The sequence below is a fragment of the Lemur catta genome, chromosome 6 (assembly GCF_020740605.2).
Source record: "Lemur catta isolate mLemCat1 chromosome 6, mLemCat1.pri, whole genome shotgun sequence".
NCBI lineage: Eukaryota > Metazoa > Chordata > Mammalia > Primates > Lemuridae > Lemur > Lemur catta.
The window spans coordinates 87,948,739-87,974,711 of NC_059133.1; the positions used below are offsets into that span (position 1 = coordinate 87,948,739).

Consider the following 25,973-nt stretch of genomic DNA (forward strand, 5'->3'; position numbering starts at 1 on the left):
CTATCCCTCCCCCGTCCAGGAGCATTTGGAGCAGCGTCAAAACACAGTAGGTGAATTAGTTGTCTACTTCTTGACTCCAGGGCTTGCTCTAAGACTTCAGCAGATTCCCCTCCTAGTCTTTTCTAGGTCACACTAGGTATTTCTCTGTGACTCGTAACAGTTTCTGAGCCACAACTGTCTGTGAACCAATGTGAATTTGATATAGACATCTCCAAACTGCCTACAACCTTATAAAAAGAATTCTTCCAGCCCTATGTGTCCTTTAATCATATACTTTTGTGGCCTTAAATGTGCCTGCTCTGGTCAGGGCTATGCTAGCCCACACTGGGCCTTTTTCAGTGGCATATGAGAAAATGACTCCTGGAGTAGGGGGATCCACGATTTGTAGCATTTACTGATTTCTATGGTGTAAATACTCCCACCATTGCTAATTAAAAGTTACCGACCTGATGGAGTTAGGAATAGATTGGCTCCCTGGGGAGCCAGCAAAAGCCAGCTACAACACACCATGATTTTGCACATTTCAAAAAAGGCACCCCCTGGTGGAAGAATTTAAAAAGGTACCCCCACCCTTGAGAAAATTGGGGAAAAAAATACCTCTTCTGGGCAGACATGTGCCACACGTACCCCTTGGTAAACACATGGCAGGTGCCCATTCCTCCATTCATAGCTTGTTGAGGGAAATGTGAACTAGATTTTAAGCCCATTTATCTCCTTAACTGGAAGCCTTTGTACAGTCCACAATCAGCACAACCTTCCATGGCAGTCCCAGTCCTGGCTCTGAGTTATAACCACCCTGTAGTTAAGTAAAATGGATGGAATGGGGAAAAATACCTAGAAGCCTGAAAGCCTGCCCTATGCAGATAATTATAGGATGATACTGCCAGTTGGAACATTAGTTGTTCTTAAAATTAGCCTAATTAATAGAAGGCCATTATTGCTAAAAAGAGCCTCCAACTATACCATTCCAAGGATAGACATAATGATATGGCTAAAAAGACTTGGCAGATGTGACACCTACAACACTACATATTTAGATGCCTGGCCATTAAATAAATATATTTATCCTTAGTGATTTAAATCCTAATAGTCAAACACAGGCATAATGTGAATGTTTAAATTTAACATAGTTCTTTACTATCTAACAAGCAGTTTTTCATAACTTCTATTTAGCCTACCAATTACTCTGTGAAAGTTATCCTCCTCTTCTCTTTTTTTATGGATGAGGAAACAGGCTGAGAGATTAAATATTTCACAGGGACTCAGAAAATGGACCCAAGACCAGTTTTTCTGCCTAAATCCCACACTCTTTTTACAACTGTGTGCTTATACAGACATATTGTAATAGTATTGTGAAACAGACAATTGGAGATGTCTCTGAAGATATTTTATTTTATTTTCCATAAAAATATCATTGTACAATGCTCTTCAAAAAGTTCCTTCAATGCTCCCAAAATACCATGTGGTTTAACAGTCATTGTCCTCCTTTTAAAAACTAAATATGTAATTGATAATAAGCAACTGATTTCTTGTGAAATATAGCATTTACATTTTCAAATCTTCTTTGCCTTTAAATTAACTAAAGGTAAGTCCAGTTTAAACCTATACTTTTTGTAATTAGCCAAATCAAAGCTATCATAATTCAAAGATGATAAAATACTAAATAGTGATGCTGATAACTACTGTCAATTAGCTGGTAAACTGATATGAATCTGCTGTAATAAGATAGTTCTGATTTAGATATAATAGATTTTAGATAAAATAGAAAAATTTTTTAAAGAATTTCAACTATATACTAAAAGTAGACCTGGTCAAACTTATTCCATATTATATTCAGTTGCTCTAATTTACAGCAGGTTGATGCTAAAATAATGACAGACTATGACTGGTCTAAATACAAATATATTTCCCCCCTTATCTTTCTTTGGGGGGAAAAAAAGGAAAAGAAAACATTCTTCTGTTTACTCAGAGAGCAAGGAGAACAGCACCTTCTCCTGAACTCCCTGATTCTCTCGGCCTTCTTGTTATCCAGGTGAGTGCGAGGTGGCAGGATTTCAGTATGCTGCTCCTTAAGTGGAAGGGGGCAGGAAATGCTCCAGCTGTTTTAATCAGTGACATTTATGAACACGCTTCAAAGTGGCCACAGTGTGCAGCCAGCACAATACCCGAAGCAATCAAAACATTCCTTTTTAAGACCAAGGAACTTTCCCTTGGTTTGATCTACTCCAAAATACCAAATAGATAGGTTTAGGAATAAACTCAAATGAATTGTAATTAACCTTCACCCAAATTACACATCCTCTACCTGAGGACAAAATCACTGCTCTTGTAAAGATACTGGGGTTGGGGGGGAAGCTCAAATGACCCTGTAATTTAGAATTACAACCAGAGAAGAAATACTTCAAGCACAATAGAGACATTCCATCGAAGAGCCACATTCATTTTGGAATGTTTACTTTGAAAACAACTCTTCTGGGGAATTCAAAAGGTACTGAACAAAGCAACATAAAGTCTTGGGTTGTTTTGCAAAATAAAAATATACAATTGAGTAGACCAGATGGCAAAAACATACCCAATTACAATCTAAACACTATATTTAAAACACTTAAATTTTGAAGGCCTGAATATCAACAATCCTTAATCTACTTCTATTTATGATCCTAAAAAGACATTAAATACTCTTAAACCCCCAATCTTCCAAAACACAGAGAGACCCAACAAGCTGGGCTAGTGGTTTATCAGTAGTCACACACAACTAGACTGAAGTAAATTAGAGATTGCAACCTACACACAAGAGGTCTTTAGGAACTCAGGCTAAGGGGGCACTTTATTCAAATGCACAGCCTGAGAGAAGGGGGAAAAGTACCTCATAATCTTCAGCTATGTGGTCCATCTCATCTTCTACCTCAAAGAAAATCTAGATTATGGTGCCTCCTCTTAAACTGCCAGTTTATAACAAAACATATTTTGTTTGAAAGCCAAATAGTTGCTTCATTAGAGTGAAGAACAATTATAATTTAGCAGCAATAGAAAACATGACTCCTGTTTTAACCATGGCAAAGAGAAGAGAGAGTGATAAAGTATCTCACTGGGAAAATCAAAAGCTTCCTAGGTCTGTCTGAGTGTATCATATTATGACCTCGATTCCTCAACCATCACTCCATTTGGTGGTCAGGAAGAAAGTAAATGTAGCTGTGATGGGGACTGGAAAGAGCTACTCTGCCCTTCTGTACCTCTGGCCAGGCCCACGAGCTGCGGTGCTGTGCACAGCTTCAGCTTCAGTGCTCCACTCCACACTGGAGGCATAGCCAGGGCTGACCCAGATGCATGCCCAGTATGCTTCTTTCTGGCTCAGACACATTCATAAGGAAATTCTTGGCAGGGAAGAAACTAAGTGTTCTGGTTATGGCTACAGCCATAGATCTACCAGCAATTTGTCCCTTCTGTTGTTTCAGCTTTCAAGGCAGAAACCTTAATCTCAGCACCTAGTTTCTTCCTATTTTCTTCAGAAAAATCCTCCGATTTACTTGAGTACACAGGAAAATGTGTGAACATTCACTCCTATCCTCCCCACATACATGTACAGACATACAATAGAAACACATACATACATACTCTAGGTTGTCAAGCTAATGTATGCTGCTGAAATGCCTGAAAGGTTACTTCTCACTTAAAAATAAAATTTGACAAATTATTCTCCAAGTATGGATTTGGCCCTAACAAACTTTTATAAATATAGTTGAAGACAGCAAAAAAAAGTTTTAAATAGAGGCTGTCTTGAGGGTTTTCCTGATAGATTTCGTTAACGTATATTATTTAAAACAGGCATGTCATTAAGGATTATAAAAATAGAAATGTATATATTTGTTAATACATATTCACAGCTTATGCTGGAATGGCTCACAGGAGAAATCATGGTTCATGCAGAAAATAAACATTGCTCAAGTAAATATAAAGATATACGATTAGGTCCATAAAGGCTGAGAACTTACAGTGAGTAATCAGCTCATTTGGTTTCTCTTTGTAGGGCAATCAAAAACAGAAAAGGAGGTGATACCTAAACACATTTACACGTATAATTACATGAATTACATGGAAAGAATATAAATTAACCAATAAAGCAATGTGGAGCTAAGGTGCAAAAATATAATCTTCACCCATTTTTCTCTATTCGTGTTTTCAAGCATCACAATATGTTAAATGTCATGGGTGGCAACACCAACCAAAACAAGCCTGAATGTTTATAAATTTTCTACGTGTTGAAAGTTAAAGCAAGATCCTTTGAGACCTATGATCAAACATTTTGGTAGAAACTGCAGATTTACAGAGATGACTACTGAGCAGTAGGTAGTAAATGGAGCCAAGAAGTACGCTCTTGCCCATCCATCCTCCGTGGGAATCAGGATATTGCCTTCAATCACTGGCTCATTGTTCTATATGATCTTCACCCTGAAAAATAAAGTTACCAATGTAAGAATTTTTTTTGTTTTTTGAGACAGAGACTCACTCCATCTCCTTGGGTTGAGTGCTGTGGCGTCATCACAGCTCACTGCAACCTCAAACTCCTGGGCTCAAGCGATCCTCCTGCCTCAGCCTCCCAGAGTGCTAGGATTGTAGGTGTGAGCCACAGCACCGTAGGAATGTTTTTAAAATCAATGAAGTTTGGTAAATCTGTTTTTAAACGCATGAATTTTTTTCAGTTTAGTATCTATAGGAAGGCTACTTTTTAAAGGCATAGTCTGAAAGAAAAAAGAGCTGATTTGGCTTTTCTCATTAATTTAGATTAAGGTAAATATTACCTTATCTAGGAAAAGTTATCAAAAAGCCAATTTCTTCAATTTTATATAAAATTTCTAAAAGATAATTTATGACATTTCCTTATGACCATTTCAAGTGCTCCCAGAGTAATCACAGCCATGAAGAAATGAACACACGACATCTTCATTGTAAACTTTTCCCAGTTTCTTCAAAAAGTGGTGCTGGGACAACTGGATACCCACATGCAACACGAGGACTTCTACCTCACACCATGTAGAAAAATTAACTCAAAATGGGTCAACAAATAAAAGAGCTAAAGCCATAAAATTCTTAGAAGAAAACAATGGTAAATCTTCATGACCTTGGATTTGGCAATGGAGTCTTCGATATAACACCAGTAAGCACAAGTGACAAAATAAAAAATAGATAAATTGGACTTCATCAAAATTAAAATCTTTTGTGCATCAAAGGACATTATCAAGAAAGTGAAAAGTCAGCCTAGAGAATGGGAGAATAGGAGAAAATATCTGCAAATCATGTATCTGATAAGGTTCTAGTATCCAGAATAAACAAAGAGCTCTTACAACTCTACAACAAAATGAAAAACAACCTGATTAAAACATGGGCAAGGGACTTAGACATTTCTCCAAAGCAGATATATATACAAATGGCCAAGAAGCACATGGAAAGATGCCCAACATTATTAGTTATTAGAGCAATGCAAATCAAAACCACAAGGAGATACCACTTCATACCTACCAGAATGGCTATAGCTTTAAAAAGTGGAAAATAAAGGTTGGTGAGATGTGGAAAAATTGAAGCAGTCATACATTGGTGGTGGGGATGTAAAATGTTCAGCCACTGTGGAAAATAGTTTGGCAGTTCCTCAAAAAGTTAAACATAGAATTACCATATGACCCAGCAATTTGACTCCTAGGTATATATCCAAAAGAATTAAAAATAGGTATGCAAACAAATATCTATGCACACATTCATAACATGACTATTTACAATAGCCAAAAGGTAGAAACAAATGTCCATCAATGGGTGAATAGATCAACAACTATGGTAAACATGTACACAGAAATATTATTTGGCCCTAAAAAGGAACATAGTACTGATACATGCTACAGTGTGGATGAACCTTATGCTAAGTAAAAGCAGCCAGGCACAAAAAGTCACATCCTGTATAAATTCTGTTTATATAAACTATCCAGAATAGGCAAATCCATAGAGAGAGAAGCAGATTCATGGTTGCCAGGGGCTGGGGGTGGGGAGAGGGTAATGGGGAACAATTGTTTAATGGGTTCAGGGTTTTCTTTTGGGGTGATTAAATGTTTTGTAAGTAGATAGAGGTGGTGGTTGTACAATACTGTGAATGTACTAAATACCTCTGAGCTGTACTTTAAAATGCTTAATTTTATGTTATGTGAATTTCACCCAATTAAAAAAAATCCTTACAGGATGGGCTAGAAAGAGCCTAGGCTAGATGCGGACAAGTTCTACCATTGTAGCTGTGTGACCCTGGGCACCTTACCCAGCCCCTCTGCTATTTCTTCATCTATAAAATAAGAAGTGTAATTCCTTAACACAATTACTGGAAGAAATATTTAAGATAAATATGAATGAAAGTCCTTTGTAAACCATAAATCAAAATGCAAATAAAAGGCAGTATTATTAACAAAAACTAGATTAGTGCCATTCCCATTTATGGACTAAGTCTACTTAATAAAAAAATTTCCATAATTTATCAGTTGCCCTTTATAGACTTCATTTAAAATGCATTTTAATATTTAGAATCTAATGCCATTTCACATGTTAGTGTATAATGAATGACATCAACATTTTATTTAAAGATATACTGAGGAGAGTAGTAGAAACCCTATCTTCAGAGACTCCCTTAAATATAAATTCTCCCATGGATTGTACTCACAGGAATTGCTATTAGCGTCTGTCTTCCCAGCCTTGGTATGCCTGCTTGAGTTCTGCTGAGATTTGCTCTGCTCTTCTCCAGTGAGTAAGGCCTTTATTTCAGAAGGGATTTTTCCTTGGTCCATTGCCATACACCACTGCTTGTACTGAAATGTGTAAAATACATTTAAGCAAAATTTTACTCCTCGGAGTTCACAAACCACTGGTAGAAATCCTAGATGTAAGAACTCCCATGACCAGTGATCAAGGTGGCTGCTGGGACTCCTACCTTCCATGGTGTTAATATTACCTATTTATAACTTAGGATGTATGTGCCTCTTTCAGAAGAGGGTGGAAAAACTGCTGTTGAATCTTCTTGTGATGTTTTGGAGTGTTGCTCAGATTTAAAAGGCCCCTCTGGTTAAAAGAACATGTCCTCACAATGTGCCACTAATTAGAATTTTTCTCTTTTTTATAATGGTCACAGTATTATTTGTACTCCCAAAATAAAGAAATAAATTATAGTGAAATCCTTTCTCTTTTTCACAATTATTAAACATCTACTATCTGCCAGAGTGTATACTAGGGACTTTGGGGGTATACACAGACGAAGCAGATCAAAGATTCTGCCCTCAAGTGGCTTACACTGAAGAAGGTAAGAAATAATTTATGGCATAGGTCAAATTCAAAATCCCTCTCTTCATGTCCCAACCTTATTCTCTTACTTTCTAAAAACCTGAGGTAGCCTGTCCCAGTTTTGTAATGATCATGGTAGTACCATCTCTCTCTACTCCTACCTGTCACCTCCTCCCTGAGCTCCCAGTAATGAGGTTTCAATTCTGTTTCATCTACTGTCTTACATTTCCAGCTACTACCCAAGTCTGAATGAATGAATGAATGAATGAATGAAAAATAAATAAATTCACTTAAACATAAATGGTATGCTATGCATAGTTACATATTGTTATATTGCTTTTTTTACTTAGCTATATATTGTGAATACCTTTCTACATTAGTAAATATATATGTGCATTGTGATTTTTACTGGCTCCAAAGTAATCAATCCCATATATGAATATACTATAATTTAGTTAACCAATCCTCTATTGTTACACATATGGACTATTTTCCATTTTCTTCTATCATAAATAATCCCTCAATGAAATAGTCATGTACATTCCACTCCCACCAGCAGTGTATGAAAATGTCTATTTGTCCACATCTTGGCTAACAGATTAATATTCTTTATAATGTTTGCCAACTGGATAGGTGAAAACTGGTATCTTCATGTTTTAATGTGTTATTTCTTTGACTGCTAAGTTGAGGTTGATTTTTCCACATATTTACCGACATTTTCTTACCATTTCCAGTTCCTCTCTGAGGGCACATATAGCTCTTTCTCGACTAGATACCAACTCTTCCAAATACTGATATCTCAGCTTTTTTCTGGCCCGGCATTCTCTTGCACTCTGCCGGCTCCTCTCAAGTTTTGCTTTCAAGTCAATTTTGGCTGGCTTCCGACCACGCTTACCGGGCTTCTTTACTTTGCCTCCAACCACCTTCAGCGAGAGAGGGAAGAAGTAATTTTGTTTTGTTTTGTTTTGCTTAGTTCTGTGTATAGAAAAGTAACTATGGCTGCATGTTAGCAAAGAGAACATTTACAAATAATAAATAAGTGAAGCCTATGGAACTAAGAAAGCATAATCCCATCAAATGCTTTCTGGGTCTTTGCCTCGCATTTTTTCTGATACTTTTGAAACCATGAATGTGAGAGAAGAAATAATGTAAGTTTTATTATAGATATTTATTCAGTAATAGGGTTTAGTTTAACAGTAAACTATATAAACCATACAGAGCTGAATAATAAAAAACTAAAAGATTGCTATCACATATTTTGTCTATAAAGAATTTTTTATTGCATTGAGAAAATAATTGCAATAAGTGAAAAATCAATATTCAAAATTGTACATTCATTATGATCTTATTGTAAAACAATACATAGATGAAGTAAACAAGGTCAGTAAGGATTTCTCTGATAGGTGTAATTATAAATAGCTTTTTTCTCATCTATTTTTTATGATTTTTAAATGTTTATAATTATGTGTATAAAATACACATTTTAAGATAATATATACATTTTATATATTTTTATATATTATATATATAATTTCAAAATATATATACACATACATATATACATTCCCATGTATATATATATAAATAAGTATCCAAAGCTATTTGGCTATAAATTCCCTCTTCAAATTTGTTGAGCCTAAATGTACACACAGGAAGCCCCTGAAATCTTCATGATATTTTCTCCTGCCTTTGGAAACTTATAATTATAACCCTAGACTGTCTCAGTAGATTTCTACCTGCTCCCACTGGTATCATAAAACATCCTCTCAATATCCCTGTTTGTTATTCATGTACCTGCTGAGGCACAATTATTAGGTGACTGGCAAAATAATTTAATCTTCTTCATTGTTTAGCTTTGAAACCTTCTCAAGTTCTTATATAAGATGTAACTATGAGGTAAAGATGATAAATTTTTTAATACATGAACCTGAACTTATACATTAAATAACTGTTCTTTATCCTTTAATGCAATCACTTTGAAAGGGGGTACATTTATTCCAATGAGGCCACCGTTCAAAGCTTTTTTAGAAAGTACAGTGGAGCCAGTTTTCACAAGCCATGACAAAATATGTCTCATTATTCAGAGCTAATCCTTCTCTAAATTCCCAATCTGATTATCCACTTTACTTATCTGACAAGGTTCTCAATGATGTCTAGCTCTTTCTGAAAATCACCCTCAGAGAATAAGAATGTTACATTTTCAGCGTACTGACAAGAATATTGCTAAGGCTTTAAAGGCAATTCTGAAAGAGAAAATGCAAAACTCAAACACTGGCAAATCACTGGAATAAATGTAGAAGACTTCCTAGATAGCAAAACTCAAAAGGTCAATATTTGGATACAAAATATCTAATTTATTTGAAATCACTATTAGCATCACATTCACCATATAAAGATGAGATCTTAGTTAAGTATAATGGTTAGGTCAAGAAAACTAAAACTAGGCCGGGTGCGGTGGCTCACGCCTGTAATCCTAGCACTCTGGGAGGCCGAGGTGGGAGGATCGCTCAAGGTCAGGAGTTCGAGACCAGCCTAAGCAAGAGCGAGACCCTGTCTCTACTAAAAATAGAAAGAAATTAGCTGGACATCTAAAAATATATACAGAAAAAATTAGCCGGGCATGGTAGTGCATGCCTGTAGTCCCAGCTACTTGGGAGGCTCAGGCAGAAGGATTGCTTGAGCCCAGGAGTTTGAGGTTGCTGTGAGCTAGGCTGACGCCATGGCACTCTAGCCTGGGCAACACAGCAAGACTCTGTCTCAAAAAATAAATAAATAAATAAAAAGAAAGAAAACCAATGCAAATCAGCCACATTTACCAACCCTGTGTCATATCATGATGGCTAACAATTAATTGTATTTAGCATTTTATGGGGTGGCTCTGACATGAGACAGATTATGCCAAAGCTCTGGGGAAAAAAAAAATCTGTCCTTTCCACCGCCTTAAATAAAAGCTAGCTGCTTCAGTACAACTCCCAAGTTAGTTTCAATTTTTCAAAAACTGGTCTTTTAAAGCTTTTCTATTCTGTATCATCATCCTCTTTTTATTCCAATATAACAATATACATCTCAGGAAACTTTTCTTCAGAGCCAAATATTTGGTAGCAATTGCAAGATGATCTAGTTGATCCAAATATCACTATGGGCTAAATTTTAAATTATGCTTATATCTCATCAACTGCATAATTTTAATAAAATATTTTGAAATCACTCTATATTAAAACACTATATATGCTATTGTTACAGTTTTTAAAAAGCAATATATTACAGCATAAACTCATGTCTATAGTTAAATAAATGGATAATGAAATCTATTCTTCATGTAACAAAATGAGTCATCAATCATACAACACTATAATCCAATGCCTCATATATTCCTGTTTTTAATTAATTCAGGAGTGGGTGCCTTTGAGAAGCCAGCAAGAGAACACAGTGTACTTCATGGATTTGACTGATTTTTCAAACAAACCTAGCACAGTCATAAAAATATCAAACAAAAGCTAGAACCCTTTGTTTAGTTTTCATGGTAGCAAAGTATTTAAATTGGAAGTATTTTTTATTAGAAAGTCATAGTAAATGAATCCAAGGTTCCTGTATTTTATGTTATCTTCTGTAAAATTACATTTAAAGCCACATAACCACCACTTCTCTAGCTTAACTTTTTCTCAGTAATAGGCTCAATTTTTTTGGCTTTTGGTACCAGCTAACACCTCAAGTTTTCAAGAGAGTCAAGTACATCACAGGATTATTGCAATTTTTAAGTATAACAATGTATATGAGGGTACTTTCTAAAGAGAAAAATGTCATACAAATGTAGGTTAGTATACTAGTTGCCTTAACAACTGAACTTTAAATATTTCATAAGTCATAAAATTGAGGAACAGATAGGGGAAGTTAATTAGGAATAGGAAACAAGAACCAGAAGCTAAAACTAAAACCAACCCCACAAATTCCTTAATTATTCCTGAGCTAAAAGAAATTCTTACCAATTCATAAAATTTTCACAAACTCAATGATAACCACATTGTTCTGCTCTATTGTATTTTTTCTGTGAGGAAGCATATTAATATGGCTAAATAAAAGTGGTGATTTTCATTCACTAATACAAACTCCAAAGAAAACTATGAAAATAACGTAGACATCTAGTTTTTTCTCCTATTCTAATTTAATTTCTATTGATATAGAGCCATATGAAAATTTAAATAGCTGGCTTTAAAACAGTATACCTCTTTACCCACTATCCATTTTTTATCTCTTTTTCTGTCCCATTACACATTTATGAGCTGGGGATAGTAGACACTAAGGAAAACACTCAGAAGACCTGTCTGCCTACCCGCTACCACTAAGGAAAGAAACTTATCAGCCAGTGATTTTTTTCTTACCCTCCACAGAGAACTTCTTTCACAAAGCTAGGATATTAAGGATGTCAGATTTCAGTAGGGCCTCTGAAATACTAAGTCTGTCTTCATTATATGTCATAAAGTCTATTGATAACAAACAAGTAAGAGTAAAGGTCCTACTTTTCTGTTAACTACATGTTTTAAACACTTTCTCTTATGAGACAAACGAAAACTGAAGGTCATAACTTATAGAAAGTAAGCGCCTGGGACTGTGTCATATAATTCTATCTTAATGTATAATAATAAGTATTTAATAAATATGACAGATAAAAAACAAAAGACATTTCTAAATAACCAATGGGTCAACAAATGATTATAAGGGAAATCAGAAAAATACTTTGAAATGAATGGAAAGGAAAACGCAGCATACCAAAACTTATGGGATGCAATGATAGCATTGCTCAGAGGGAGCTGTACACACCTATATTTAAAAAGAAGAAAGATTTTTAAATGAATAACCTAAACTTCTACCTTAAGAAACTAGCAAAAGAAGAGCAAATTAAACACAAAGCAAGCAGACAGAATGTAATAATAAATAGCAGAGCAGAGATAAATAAAATAGAGAATGGAAACACAACAGACAAAATCAACAGACCCAAAAGTTGGTTTTTCAAGAAGATAACAAGATTCACCAACCTTTAGCTAGACTGTCCAAGAGAAAGAGAAAACTCAACAATACTAAAATCAGGACCAACAGAGAGGACATCATTATCAACCTTACAAAATAAAAAGTTACCAAAAAATCCTATAAAAACTGCATGCTAAAAGACTAGATAACCTAGATGAAAAAGAGAAATTCCTAGAAAGACACAAAGTAGCAAAATAGACAAGAAGAAATAGAAAATCTGAATAAACCTATAGGAAATAAATTAATTAGTAATAAAAACATTTCCCACAACGAAAAGCCCAGGTTCAGGTGACTTCTGGTGAATTTTACCAAATATTTAAAGAATTAGCATTAATTCTTCACAAACTCTTCCAAAAAGTGGAAGAGGTAAGAACATATCCAACTTACTCTATGAGGCCAACATTTGCTTGACACCAAAACCAAACAAAGATATCATAGGGCAAGAAAACTAGAGACCAACATGTCTTGTGAATATAAATGCAAAAATCCTCAATAAAATAATAGAAGACTGGTACTAGCAGCATATAGAGAATTACACACCATGACTACGGGGGATTTATCCCAGGAATAAAGGTTGGTTTAACATCCAAAAATCAATTGCTATAATATACAATATCAACAAAAAGGAAAAAAGAGGACAAAAACTATGTGTTCATTTCAATAGACTTAAAAAAAAAAAAAAGAACTTAACAAAATCCAGTACCCCTATGTGATAAAAACACTCAACAAAAACAAACTAGGAATATAGGAACAGAAGAGAACTTCCTCAGTTTGATAAAGGGCATCTATGGAAAACATCATACTTAATGGTGGAAGACTAAATGCTGAGGAACAAGACAAGGATCTTGTTTCTTTCATCACTTCAACATTATACTAGCAAGAAAAAGAAACAGAAGTCATCCAGATCAGAAAGGAAAAAGTAAAACTATCTCTGTTTGAAGATGACATGATCTTGTATATAGAAAATCCAGGCCGGGCGCGGTGGCTCACGCCTGTAATCCTAGCACTCTGGGAGGCTGATGCGCGTGAATTGTTTGAGCTCAGGAGTTCGAGACCAGCCTGAGCAAGAGCGAGACTCCGTCTCTACTAAAAATAGAAAGAAATTATATGGACAACTAAAAATATATATAGAAAAAATGAGCCAGGCATGGTGGCGCATGTCTGTAGTCCCAGCTACTTGGAAGGCTGAGGCAGGAGGATCCCTTAAGCCCAGGAGTTTGAGGTTGCTGTGAGCTAGGCTGACGCCATGGCACTCACTCTGGCCAGGGCAACAAAGTGACACTCTGTCTCAAAAAAAAAAAAAAAAAAATCCAAAGGACACTCGTAGGGCTAATAAATGAGTACAGCAAGGTTGCAGGATACAAGATCAATATACAAAAATCACTTGTGTTTCTATGCACTATCAATGAGCGATCTGAAAATTAAATTAAGAAAAGAATTTCACTTACAAGAACATAAAAAGAATAAATTTAACATAAGATATGCAAGATGTATACCCCGAAAACCATAAAACATCATTGAAAGAAATTAAATAAGATCTAATAAATGAAAAGACATCCCATGTTAATTTGTTGAAACACTTAATATTTCTAAGAAGGCAATACTCCCCAAACTGATCTACACTTTCAACAAAATTTCTGTCAAAATCCAGGTTATGCTGGACGCAATGGCTCACACCTGTAATCCTAGCACTCTGGGAGGCTGAGGCGGCAGGTTCGCTTAAGTCAGGAGTTCAAGATCAGCCTGAGCAAGAGCAAGACCCCATCTCTACTAAAAATAGAAAAAAAATAGCTGATTGTGGTGGTGCTCACTTGTAGTCCAGCTACTGGGGAGGCTGAGGCTGGAGGATCCCTTGAGCCCAGAAGTGTGAGTCTGCTGTGAGCTAGGTGGACGCCATGGCACCCTAGCCCACGTGACAGAGCAAGACACTGTCTCACACACACACAAAAAGAAGACAAGGTAAAAACACAACCCACAGAATGGGAGAAAATATTTGTAAATCATGCATATGACACGAGATTTGTATCTAGAATTATAAAGAACTCTTACAACTCAATAAGAAAACAACCCAATTTAAAATGGGGGCAAAGGATTTGAGTAGACATTTCTCCAAAGAAGATATACAAATATCCAACAAGCAAATTTTTAAATGTTCAACATCATTAGTCATTAGGGAAATGTGAATCAAAACCACAAGATATACCACTTTGCACCCACTAGGATGGTTATATAATCAAAAAGCCAATAACAAGTGTTGGTGCAGATGTGGAGAAACTAGAACTCTCATGCACTGCTGGTGGGAATACAAACTGGTATGGCTGCTTTGCAAAACAGTTTGGCAGTTCCTCAAAAAGTTAAACATAAAGTTACCATATAACCCAGCAATTCCACTTCTAGTATATTCCAAAAAGAAATGAAAACCTATGTCCATACTAGAACTTGTACATGAATGTTCACAGTGCCACTATTCACGATAGCTAAAAAGTAGAAACAACCCAAATGTCTATCAACTGATGAATATATAACAAAGGGTGGTATATCCATACAAGGGGACATTATTCTGCTAAAAATGAAGGAAGTACTGATACGTGATACAACATGGATTAACCTTGAAAAGATTATGCTAAGTAAAAGAAGTCAAATACAAAAGGCCACACATTGCATGATTCCATTTACATGAAATGTCTAAAATAGGCAAATGTATAGAGACTAAATTAGATTAGTGGTTTCCTAATTGCTAAGAAGAGGAAGGAAAGAATGGGGAGTGCCTGCTAATGGGTCCAGGCTTTTTTTTTTTTAAGGTAATAAGACTTAGTACAGTGTTCCCATATTATCCCTCTCTCTCTACTCTCACAGTTTCCCCTATTATTAACATCTTGCATTAGAGTGGCACATTTGTTACAACTGATGAGCCAATATAGATTTATTACTAATAATTGAAGTTTATAGTTTACATTAAGGTTTACTCTTGGTGTTGTATGTTCTATGGGTTTTGACAAATGCATAATGCCATTTATCTCCCATTACAGTATCACACAGAATAGTTTCACTGCCCTAAAAATCCCCTATTCCTCCCTCTCCTGAAACTCTGGCAATCATTGGTCTTTTTACTATCTCTACAGTTTTGCCTTTTCCAGAATGGCTTCTTTCACTTAGTAATATGCATTTAAGTATCCTCCATGTTTTTTTGTGGTTTGATAACTCATTTCTTTTTATTGCTGAATAATATTCCATTGTATGGATGTGCCATAGTTTGTTTATAAGATTGTCTTTTTGGGGTGACAAAAATATTCTAGAATTAATAGTGATGATCATTGCCCAACTCTGTGACTATACCAAAAATCACCTTTTAAGGGTGAATTTTATGGTATGTGAATTCTTTCAATAAAACTGTTATTTTTAAAAAAGACGTGGTTACCTAGTAAACCTTAAAAAGCAAAAAGAATAGTAGAAAGGGAACAATCAAGGTAGCACAGAGACACAGAATTTTATAAGGAGAAATATAAGGAGGAGAGGGGTCAAGCATAAGGGTCCTAATTCATGAATTTAAAAGGTTGAGAATTAAGATAAAACTACTGGACTTAGCCAAGAGGAGGGTTGCTGATAATTCTAAAGTTAATCATTAAAGTGAAAGACAAAATAGAAATCAGTATGCAAACGCCTGAGGAAATTATGAATGGCCTAGGCTTCACAGTGAGCAGGTTTAACTTCCACAGAAAGAGAAGACATGATTGTAGTTGCATGCTCTTTAGGAGTTAATGGGCTAAAATGAGGAAGCCTCCAGCATCCAGACTAAATCCTATTCTACAGATTCTTAGACCGTTTTACTTCTTGTATTTTCAGGAACAAACAGAACAAAAACTTAAATTCAGGGTGTGCACTATGAACAAGGCCCTGGGCACTCAATATGTTATGTCATGTTATTTCACACCACCTCAGATGAGGTAAGCACTATTATCCTAGAAGGAAAAATTAATTCCTTTATTCAACAACCATTTATTAAATACCCACTTTGTCCCAAACACTGTAAAATTCTTGGAGTATAAATATAAGACAATAGGATACTTACCCGTAATACATTTAGACCAATGAAAAGCATCAGCCATGCAATAAATATCATTACAGAGTGCAGGATATCATTATATACAGGAATGCTGGTGGGGAAGGGATGTGTATACACACACAGATATGCATATGTGGTCTCTTGATTTCATAGACAAAATTTTGGTCCAGAGACTTTTAGTGTCAAGAGTAGGGACTAAAACTCAAGTCCCCAGATTTGTACCATAGCAACCTATAACATGCCTATTTCTGTCCATATTCTCAGGTAGGACTCATTAAGCCGATCATATAATTCCCTGAAAATGTTCTAAAACGGATAGGTGCTTTAAATGCACTGCTGTATTAATGCTATATAGTCATTCATTTAATCCAACTCACTTTGACATTAGGCACCTGATTAAGGAGGGTGGTGACAACAAACTTTTGGTTACTAACAAACTTTTTCATTTTACAACTCCTTCAAGTTTCCCTCTGCTATTGTGACTCTCCAGGCCCACCTACTGAAGTCATGCCAATGTATTCCTCTATAAAATCTCTTGATTTCTCTCTTCCTCTCCTTTCCTACTGCTTCAACACTAGTCAGGGCTTTGCTCACCGATTATTACAATAGATTCCCAACAGGTCTCCACCATCTCCCCTTTTCCTTCCCTACTTCCCTAGTCAATGCATCTTGCAAAGAGCTGCCAAATTAACCTTTCTTTTCAGCTTATGAAAATAACTTCAGCGTGTTTTTCTTCACTGTAAAAAAAAAGTAACATCTGATCATTATAGATAGAATAAATTTTCTTTAGCAGCCCTTGGCCATGTCACCCTTGAGCTTAAGAGAAGACCCCTCGCTCAGCACTGCTAAATCACCATATCCCGTATATTATTAATGGTTTCTTGTGGCTGCTGTAACAAATTACCACAAATGTGGTAGCTTAAAGCAACAGAAATTTGTCCTCCAGTTCTGGAGGACAGAAGTCTGGCAGGGCTGCACTCCCTCTGGAGGCCCCAGGGGAGAATCCATTCCTTGCCTTTTCCAGCTTCTGGTGGCCGTTAGCATTCCGGACTCTTGACTTGTGGCACATCACTCTAATCTGCCTCCATCCTCTATGGTCACACTGCCTTTTCATCTGTCTGAGCTCCTTCTTTCTGCCATACTCCCATGGGGACATCTGTCATTGAATTTAGGGTCCACTTGGATAACTGAGGATAAATCCCTCCTTTCAAAATCCTTAACTTAATCACATATTTTGCCATATTAAGGTCATATTCAATTTTTTACCACATAAGGTGATAATCACAGGTTCCAGGGATTAGGACAGACATTTTTAGGGGCCACCATCTGGCCTACTCCATCCAGGCTCCCTCTCACCAAGCCAATTTTCTCTTTCACTATGCCCAACAGGCACCCTCCATACCAAGTCATGCCAGTCTCCTTAGAGACCTCCAACCTGAACCCTATCCCTGCATTTTTACCCACAGCCACCATTTCTGTAACTGTTTTCCCTCTATCCTCCAAGCATCCAAAAAGGCAAATCCTATGTTTTCTTTTTTTAAGATCAGCTCTAGCCCTCTCTCTCAGTAGCTCTTGCTGACAACCACCCTCTGCCCATGTATCATTTTTCTTCTCCAAGTGTCTGGAACACAGAGTTGATATCACACTGAATTGTTATATTGTTTTTTTAAGTGGCCTTGCATATTTATGTTCTCTCTCCCCCGAGCAGTGTGAGCTCCTCAAGCACAGAAGCTGTTTTCTACTTCTTTTGCAACCCCCACAGTATCTAGCACAGAGCCAAGGCATTTAAGAGGCATTTATTAAATTTGGCCAGACATGGTGGCTCACACCTATAATCCTAGCACTTTGGGAGGCCAAGGGAGGAGGATCACTTGATGCCAGGAGTTTAAGACCAGCCTGAGCAACATAGTGAGACAAAAAATAAAAAAAAAAAAGAATTAGTTGGGTATGGTAGTGTATGCATGTAGTCCCAGCTACTCAGGAGGCTGAGGCAGGAGGATAGTTTGAGGTTGCAGTGATGTATGAAGATGCCACTGCATTCTAACCAAGGCAAAGGAGACCACGTCTCAAAAAACAAAACAAAACAAAAAACAACAACAAAAAAACAAAACAAAACAAAAAAAACAAACAAAACCCTGATAATTTAATGAATAAATGAAAAGAAAAATTAGCAATATTTTTAAACTAATTTATAGGGATATAAAATCTGAAAAATCAACTAAGAACTCTTATTATCTTACCATACTATTTGCACTTACATATATCCTGATGCTCTAACTCTTAAGGCAACTTATAAAAGTTTCAAGTTGTTAAGTGTAAGAGAACTATTGTATTTACATAGAAGAGTACCAGCAGCCTCAGGAAAAAGCAAGAGAGTTTTTTTTGCCTTTCTCTTAAAAACATAAAGTGAAAAGTGGTCTCCCATGGATTAAAGAAAAATAAGAGAGCCAGGTGTTGTAGCTTACACCTGTAATCCAAGCATTTTGAGAGGTTGAGGCAGTAGGATTGCTTGAAGCCAGGAGTTTAAGACTAGCCTGGCGACACAGTAAGACCCCCACCTCTATTCACAAAAAAAAAAAAGAAAAAGAAAGAAGAAACATTAGAGAGATGAATGTGTCTAGCCACTGCTCTTTACCGCTTTAAAGTAAAAAATAAAATAAAAGTAGCGTTTTCATTTAGTGCTAAGGGTGCCATAACTTCCTTCAAAGCCAGGAGTTAGGCCTTTTCCCTTCAGAAAATGAGAAAGCCTAATCACTTTTCCTGCTGCTAACCTTCCTGCCAGTTTTTCTAGTCAACAGGAGAAAGATCAAGTAGCTATCTCTAAACTGAGAGTTAACTCCTGCCTCTCTTTTCTCAAACCCTAGACCTTCCCCTAGCCTCCCAACTGCTACTATTTTAAGCTAGAGCTAAGTATAACTTCATCTAAACATAATATTACACATACTTTAGCAATACTCAAACTGTTACAAACTGACTCAGTAAAATGGTCTATACCTACTGTCTTCCCTTCTTTCCCACCCACTTCTTCCCCAACTGATAGATTGTGGCTTCTGCCCAGTCACTCCATTAAAACTGCTCTTGCTAGGTTTGTAAACAACCTCTTATTTTCCAAGTCAGATGGATACTTTTTCACTACTTATTTGCAGCCAGTCATCATAGCTCACTGCAATCTCAAACTCCTGGGCTCAAATGATCCTCCTGCCTCAGCTTCCTGAGTAGCTGGGACTACAGGTGTGCACCACCACACTCGGCTAATTTTTTATATTTTTAGTAGAGATGGAGTCTTGAGCTCTTGTTTAGGCTGAGCTCAAGCAATCCTCCTGCCTCGGCCTCTCAGAGTGCTAGGATTACAGGTATGAGCCACCTCACCACCTGCTATTTATTTTACTTGACTTTTTGGTAGCATCTCACATTGTAGACTAGTCCCCTTTTAAAAATCTCTCCACCCTTACTTAGATAGATGACATAACTGCCCTTTCTTCTGGTTCTCCTACATCACTGACTTCTCTTTTTCAGTTTATTTTGCTGAGTCCTATTCTTCAGTCTTTTTTGATCATTTATGAGTTTTCTGGGGCTCTCTTTAGCTCTTTCTTCCCTCCAAAGTCTCCATCCTTGAGGGATTTTATGCATGTTGCATCAACTGCAAGCTACGTTTTATAGTCTCTAGTATGGTCTTCAGGCCTTTCTTCTGAACAATCTAACCACATTGGTGAGGAGTCAGAAAGGACCAGCATTTATTGAGAACTCATTATATACTAAGTTCTTCTGGTATGGGCTCACATATGCATCACATTTAATTCTCACAATAACTCAATAAGGTCCTTATTAACACACCCATTCTCTATCTGAAGAAAGTAAATTCTGAAGATATTAAATAATCTGTCCAAAATCCTAACAGTTTAAAAGGGTGGAAGTGAGATTTAAACTCAGGTCATATGCTATGTCAAAACCCATGTTCTTTCATAATTGGACCATCTGCCTTTTAGTCTTGTCCCAGTTCCTACATCTTTACCCTAATCCATTCTCCATATAGCCATTAGAATTTTTCTTCAAAAATATAAATCTGATTTTTGTCACCTCTGCTTTAAAAATCCTTCAATGGCTCCCTGACAGCTATGGCCTTGGTTTTTGAACTTTAATAAACATATGAGACACTCAACTGGAGAGCCTGTTAAAATTCAGATTCCCAGCCCTATCCCCAGAGATTCTGATTCAGCAGGTGTCTTTCACACTTTGAAAAATACTGATCCAAATTTCTTAGCCTAGTTTACCAGGCATATTGTACTCTGGCCCCTGATTATCTTTCCATCTTTATTTCTGACTACACCTCTACTTGTGCCTTATGCTGTAGCTCAGGGTCAGTAAATTACCACTCTGCTGACAAGCCAAACACAGCCAGCTGCCTGCTTCTGTAAATAAAGTTTTATTGAAACACAGACATGCCCACTCGTTACATTTTGCCTATGGCTGCTTTTGTGACACAATGGCAGAGTCAAGTAATTCCAACAGAGACCAATATGGTCCACAAATATTTACTATCTGGCCCTTTACAGAAAATTTGTCAATCCCTGCTTGAGCTGTACCAAAATACTTATTTTCCTATGCAATATGCTTTAGTACAGGATAGGCCATCTTTCCTGTTTGCGGGCAGGGGACTCCTATTCTTCTTTAAAGATTCATTCCTACACTGTGAACCCATATCTGACAGACCTTGACAGTTAGGCACCCGTTCTTAGTGCCCAAAAGCACTTTACCTCTATTGTCCTCACTCTTTACCTCACTATAGTGTAATTACTTTTCTATTTGTTTGCCTCATCCACTGAAATGTAAGCTCCCCAGGAATAGTTACGAACTCTTCATCATCTTTGTGTCTCTACTGCCTAGCACAATGCCTGATACATATTAGGTGTCCAACAAATGTTTGATGAATTAATGAATAAATAAAATAACAAACTTTTCGGAAAACTTTAGAGAGCAAAACATTCTTAATAAGGTTATTTAAACTTAAATTTCAACTGGTTTCTGTAGTACTTAAATTACTCCTTGGCTTTTAAACTATCTGTAGAGGTTCCCAAGTTAAAATGTGCATGTAATCTAGACAAGAAAGGAAGACCCATTAATATCTACTGTTAGAGATTTGTTTAGTAAATGAGTTGGCTCTTCTGTCTTGGTCTTGAGGAAAGATGATGGAGTAAGAGGGCGGAAAAGCAGAAAATGGCTGGGCTACGTGGCACTGCCCAAGAAGGGTAGTTCCAACTGTAGCAGAAGATGGCTAAGGGGCCAAAGGATAGGTCTGGGAATGTTGAAGAGATTTTTTTGGCCAAGTCAAATTTTTTTTTAAGAACAAGTACTACTCAGAACTGGATAGAACAGAAGACTTTGGTGGGAGACAGGGAGGGTGTAAGGGGTAAGGAAGGTGTAAGAAACCTCATTTCCAGATAATCCTGTGTAGCACAAGGTGGAAGGGAAGTACAGAGGGAAACAGCAACCCATATTAGCATATTGTGGCCAATACCTGGTCCACTTTCTCATCGTCCTCTCAACTGGAACTTGATGCTTTAAACTCTCAGGCTGGGCAATACAGTATGGTGGTCTTTTACCAGCTAACAGTCTGTGGCAGGAACACATCTGGTTTAGGATATTCCAGTTCATTCATGTGTTCACTCGATAAACATAAAAGTCAAACATAAAATAAAAAAGAAGAACCTCTGTCTATGATCAAAGCCTCTGAAAACAACATATTTCTATTTTCTTTGTAATTGAACACAGCAGGTCAAGGAGAAGAGGCTTTTATAAAAACAAGTACTTTTCCTAGTGGTAGACATGTAGGTGGGGTCAGGGGACTACCTTTCTCACACCATCTAACAGCTAAGCACAGAGCTTAAGTTCCTTTTATGTCCCATCCCACTGGCCCTGTCCCATTTGGGGCACAGTGAGGAGCAAAGCATAGTGTTGGCATAAACATGGCTGCAAACGTTATGCAGTAGCACACACCTAAGTATCATTAAAATGAGCATCTCAGGTACCTACTGCACTTTGCTAAGGTCCAGGGGAGTCACTGCTAGGTAATATAAGAATGATAACATTTCTTGAGAGCCTACTATGTGTTAGACTCTGTGCTAGATGCTTTGTATGCATCACCTCTAATCCTCACTAAGCCTGCAAAGAGGGTATTAGCCTTATGTAACAGACAAGGAGGCCAGGCGAGATGGCTCATGCTTGTAATCCTAGCACTCTGGGAGGCCAAGGCAGGAGGATCCCTTGAGGTGAGGAATTATAGACCAGCCTGAGCAAGAGTGAGACCCCATCTCTACTAAAAATAGAAAAATTAGCCAGGCATGGCAGCGTGTGCCTGTAGTCCCAGCTACTCAGGAGGCTGAGGCAGGAGGATCACTTGAGCCCAGGAGTTTGAGGTTGCAATGAGACTCTGTCTCCAAAAATAAAAATAAAGAAGAAACAAACAGATAAGGGAGGCTCAGAAAGGTTAAAAAATTTAGCTAAGATTTTTTTCCTTTCCAACCAGCTTAGTACATCTACTTGGTATTTGATTTCTGCTACTTAGCACTTTCCTAAGCCCCCACTTTTGGATGCCCAATTTATCTCTTGCTTTATTTTTCCCATTTGCTATTGTATGTATGCTCTGGCTGGTTTGCTCAACTGGAACACATTGATTAATAAACCCCAGGTACATTAGGGCAATCTCCTTAATATCACTCTGTTCCAATTCAGTTTTATCAGTATTAACTAGTACTTGATGCTGTAGTAGGCACAGCGTGAGATGTTTGGGAAGCAAAGCTGTACCTCCATTCAAATCTGTCTTGCTTTTGCTCCAGGAGGCAAGATGACAGTGTAGAGAACTCTCAGCAAACTCATTTATTGCTATCGATGAAAACAACTCATAATACAGAATCTTTATAAAGGGAGGCCTTCACAGCATCATCATCATCGTCTGTTTCCTGGCCAGCTCATTCAAACACTACCTTTCTGTACCTGCTGCTCCTGCCCACTTTGTCCTCTTCCTGTCACCCTGGCCTTGCTGTCAGCCAGTTTGTCGTGCTTTATGCTCTCACCGGCACAGCCACCACACTTCTAAGTCCTAACCCTCACCTCCTCTTATACTGAGGAAAAGGGAACCAGAGACTCTGTAGCCCATACACAATGTGAGGGAAAGTGTGTTTTGTGTGTGAGTACGTCTGTACACACTAGGCGGACAATACAATTTTGCGGGATTATAACAACTAGGGCACAGAGAAAGGCATGGCTGGGAGCTGCCAAAGCCTTACTTAAGGCTGGTTCACACTGCCTGGCTGTTGAAGGAGTAGTCCAGTCTTGCCATACATGACATTTAAATATTACTCATCCACAACTACGGCACGCAAAGTGAAAGTAGTGTACTCCAGAGGCACTATCCATCCAGAGATACTGGAAATAAATTCTCTTTTTTGATAATCATTAAGGTTTTAAAAACTGATTTTTTAAATACTCTGATAAAAACAATGAATTAATAAAGAATGAGAACTGAATTCATTTTGTTTGCCTGTGTATCCTATTGGAAGTAAGTTATAGATAGCCTACCCTCAAAACTTAACTTCACTCTTTTAGGCAAAACAAGGAAATTTTACATCCCTTCCTGCACCAGATTGCTAATTTTAGAAATAACTCCTATGTGATCTTATAGGTAAGTAAAATAACCCCAAATCATATGTATTTTTTCTTGAACTTCTTTGAGATTATTGAAGACTTCGAGATGTTGTCAAATGTTTCAAAGGAAACTGAAAATTAGATAGAATATGTTTTGGGAGTCTCAAGAAGGAAAATAAAGAACAATATGTTCTTCTAGAATTCTTAAACAGCCATAACATTATTTTCTGGGAAAGATAATGGATACAGTACTCAGATTTCATTTCAAAATAAACACTGAAAGAGCAAGGTAGTGAAGACTTTTATGAAAAATTATTTTCTGATTTTTCTGGAGAATTTTCAGAAATGCCCCCTTCTATCTTGGAAATACCACTTCCTATTCAGAGGGATTTGCTACTTCACAAGCAATCTGTTCTTTTAGATGAGTCCCAGTTCCAGAGTACTGCACTGGACTTTCCCTTCTGTCACTATTCTCAGAGCCTTCTGCGTGAAGAGGAAGAAAAGATGATGAAGGATAAAACAAGGAGCCCAGAGAAGCTGGAGATTTTTTCAATCTCTCTGAGGATGTGTGAAACAAAAACTTTGCAGGAGCCAAGTTTTATGGATTAGTGAAGGGAAAAAGGGCACCCAAAGGAAAAAGCTATCATGAGGAGTATGCCAGAGACTGTGCAAAATAAGACTCTGGAAAGAACAGGGAAGGACTCATTTTTACTTTAAAAATCAGCAAGATTTGTAAGTCTGATTCCTTAAAATAAAAAAGTCCAATTCCTAAACATCCTAAAACATCAGTAAGTGAATCCCTGACCATCCCAATCTTCATGAAATAAAACTAAACAACACTGATGTTGGTAGCTATAAAGATGGAAAGGTTATAAACTATATGAATGAACCAATAATGAACATTATTACTTACGATCATAAGGCTAAGTGATTTGGATGGGGAAAGTGGGATGGTGACAGGATACTGACGTGTACTAAGAAGAAGAAATTCACTACTTTTCTTACAGAGGCTTTCTAGAGGTTAGATTCCTCTGGCCGAATAGCAACAGGAGCTTAGCAGAGTGTTCCAACCAACCACAGGAAAATAGCTGGGGGGTGGGAGGGAGTGAACTGATTATATGAATGGGGCATTGAGTAAGGGAGCCTGAGAGAAGAAAGGGGAATCGTCAAGGGAAATAGAGCTGGTTCTGGGCGCACTAATTAAGGTCCTCAAACTGGAGACAGGCTGGCAGGGAGGAAAAGAGGGCAAAAAGAAAAAGCACAGTAGTTTCTTGACTTATCTCAGTAGGCAAGTCAAGGACTGGGCTTTGCACTACCTGGAAAAGGTGGCAAACAGGCTGCCCTGGGAGTGAAAAATTTCCACAGAAGAGGGCCCTTCCTGGAAAAACGCGGCCCCGGTGTTCCTTGAATTCCTGGCTGGATTACCAACAGGCAACAACTGGAGAGGCGCAGGGATGTCTAAGGCAGGTGCTTTTTGGGTGTTGGCATGGACTACTTAGCTGAGGCTCAGCGGCAGGACTAGCTTTTAGCGAGAAGCAGGCGGCGGCGGCAGCTGCGCGTGCAAACCACAAGACTTACCTTACTGTCATCCATCTCGGCAGACTGGCTGGCCCGGCCAGGCACTCCCTCCCCGGGCCCTCCCCCGGCTCAGCCGGCCCGGCCCGGCCCCCGCCCCGGGGAAGAAGGGGATATGGTTCTGACTGCCTCCTCCTCTCGCCTAACAGTTCGCTTCCCTGATGCCACAGTCACGGGGACGAGGGACCAGTTCAGGAATGGCAGAGCGGACCCTGGAGGCGGCCCCAATCGCCTCCCTTCGCCGCCGCCACCTCCTCCTCCCCCTCCATGACAGTCTCTGGGTGTGTTTACAGACGCCCTGGAGAGCGGCCGAGACCGGAGAGTGGGCGGGAGCGCAGCACGCGGTGGCCTCTTCGGCCGCCGT

General features: G+C 37.8%; 1 protein-coding gene across 1 annotated transcript; it reads right to left on the reverse strand.

Annotated features, from left to right (window-relative positions):
- Positions 1-1,370: 1,370 nt before the first annotated feature.
- Positions 1,371-25,973, reverse strand: CREBL2 (cAMP responsive element binding protein like 2). The gene is made up of 4 exons (XM_045554307.1): positions 25,613-25,973; positions 8,031-8,228; positions 6,692-6,836; positions 1,371-4,449 (listed from the first exon to the last, which is right to left on the reverse strand). The coding sequence occupies exons 1-4, from the start codon at positions 25,625-25,627 to the stop codon at positions 4,445-4,447; spliced, it is 363 nt and encodes a 120-aa protein (XP_045410263.1). The 5' UTR covers positions 25,628-25,973; the 3' UTR covers positions 1,371-4,444.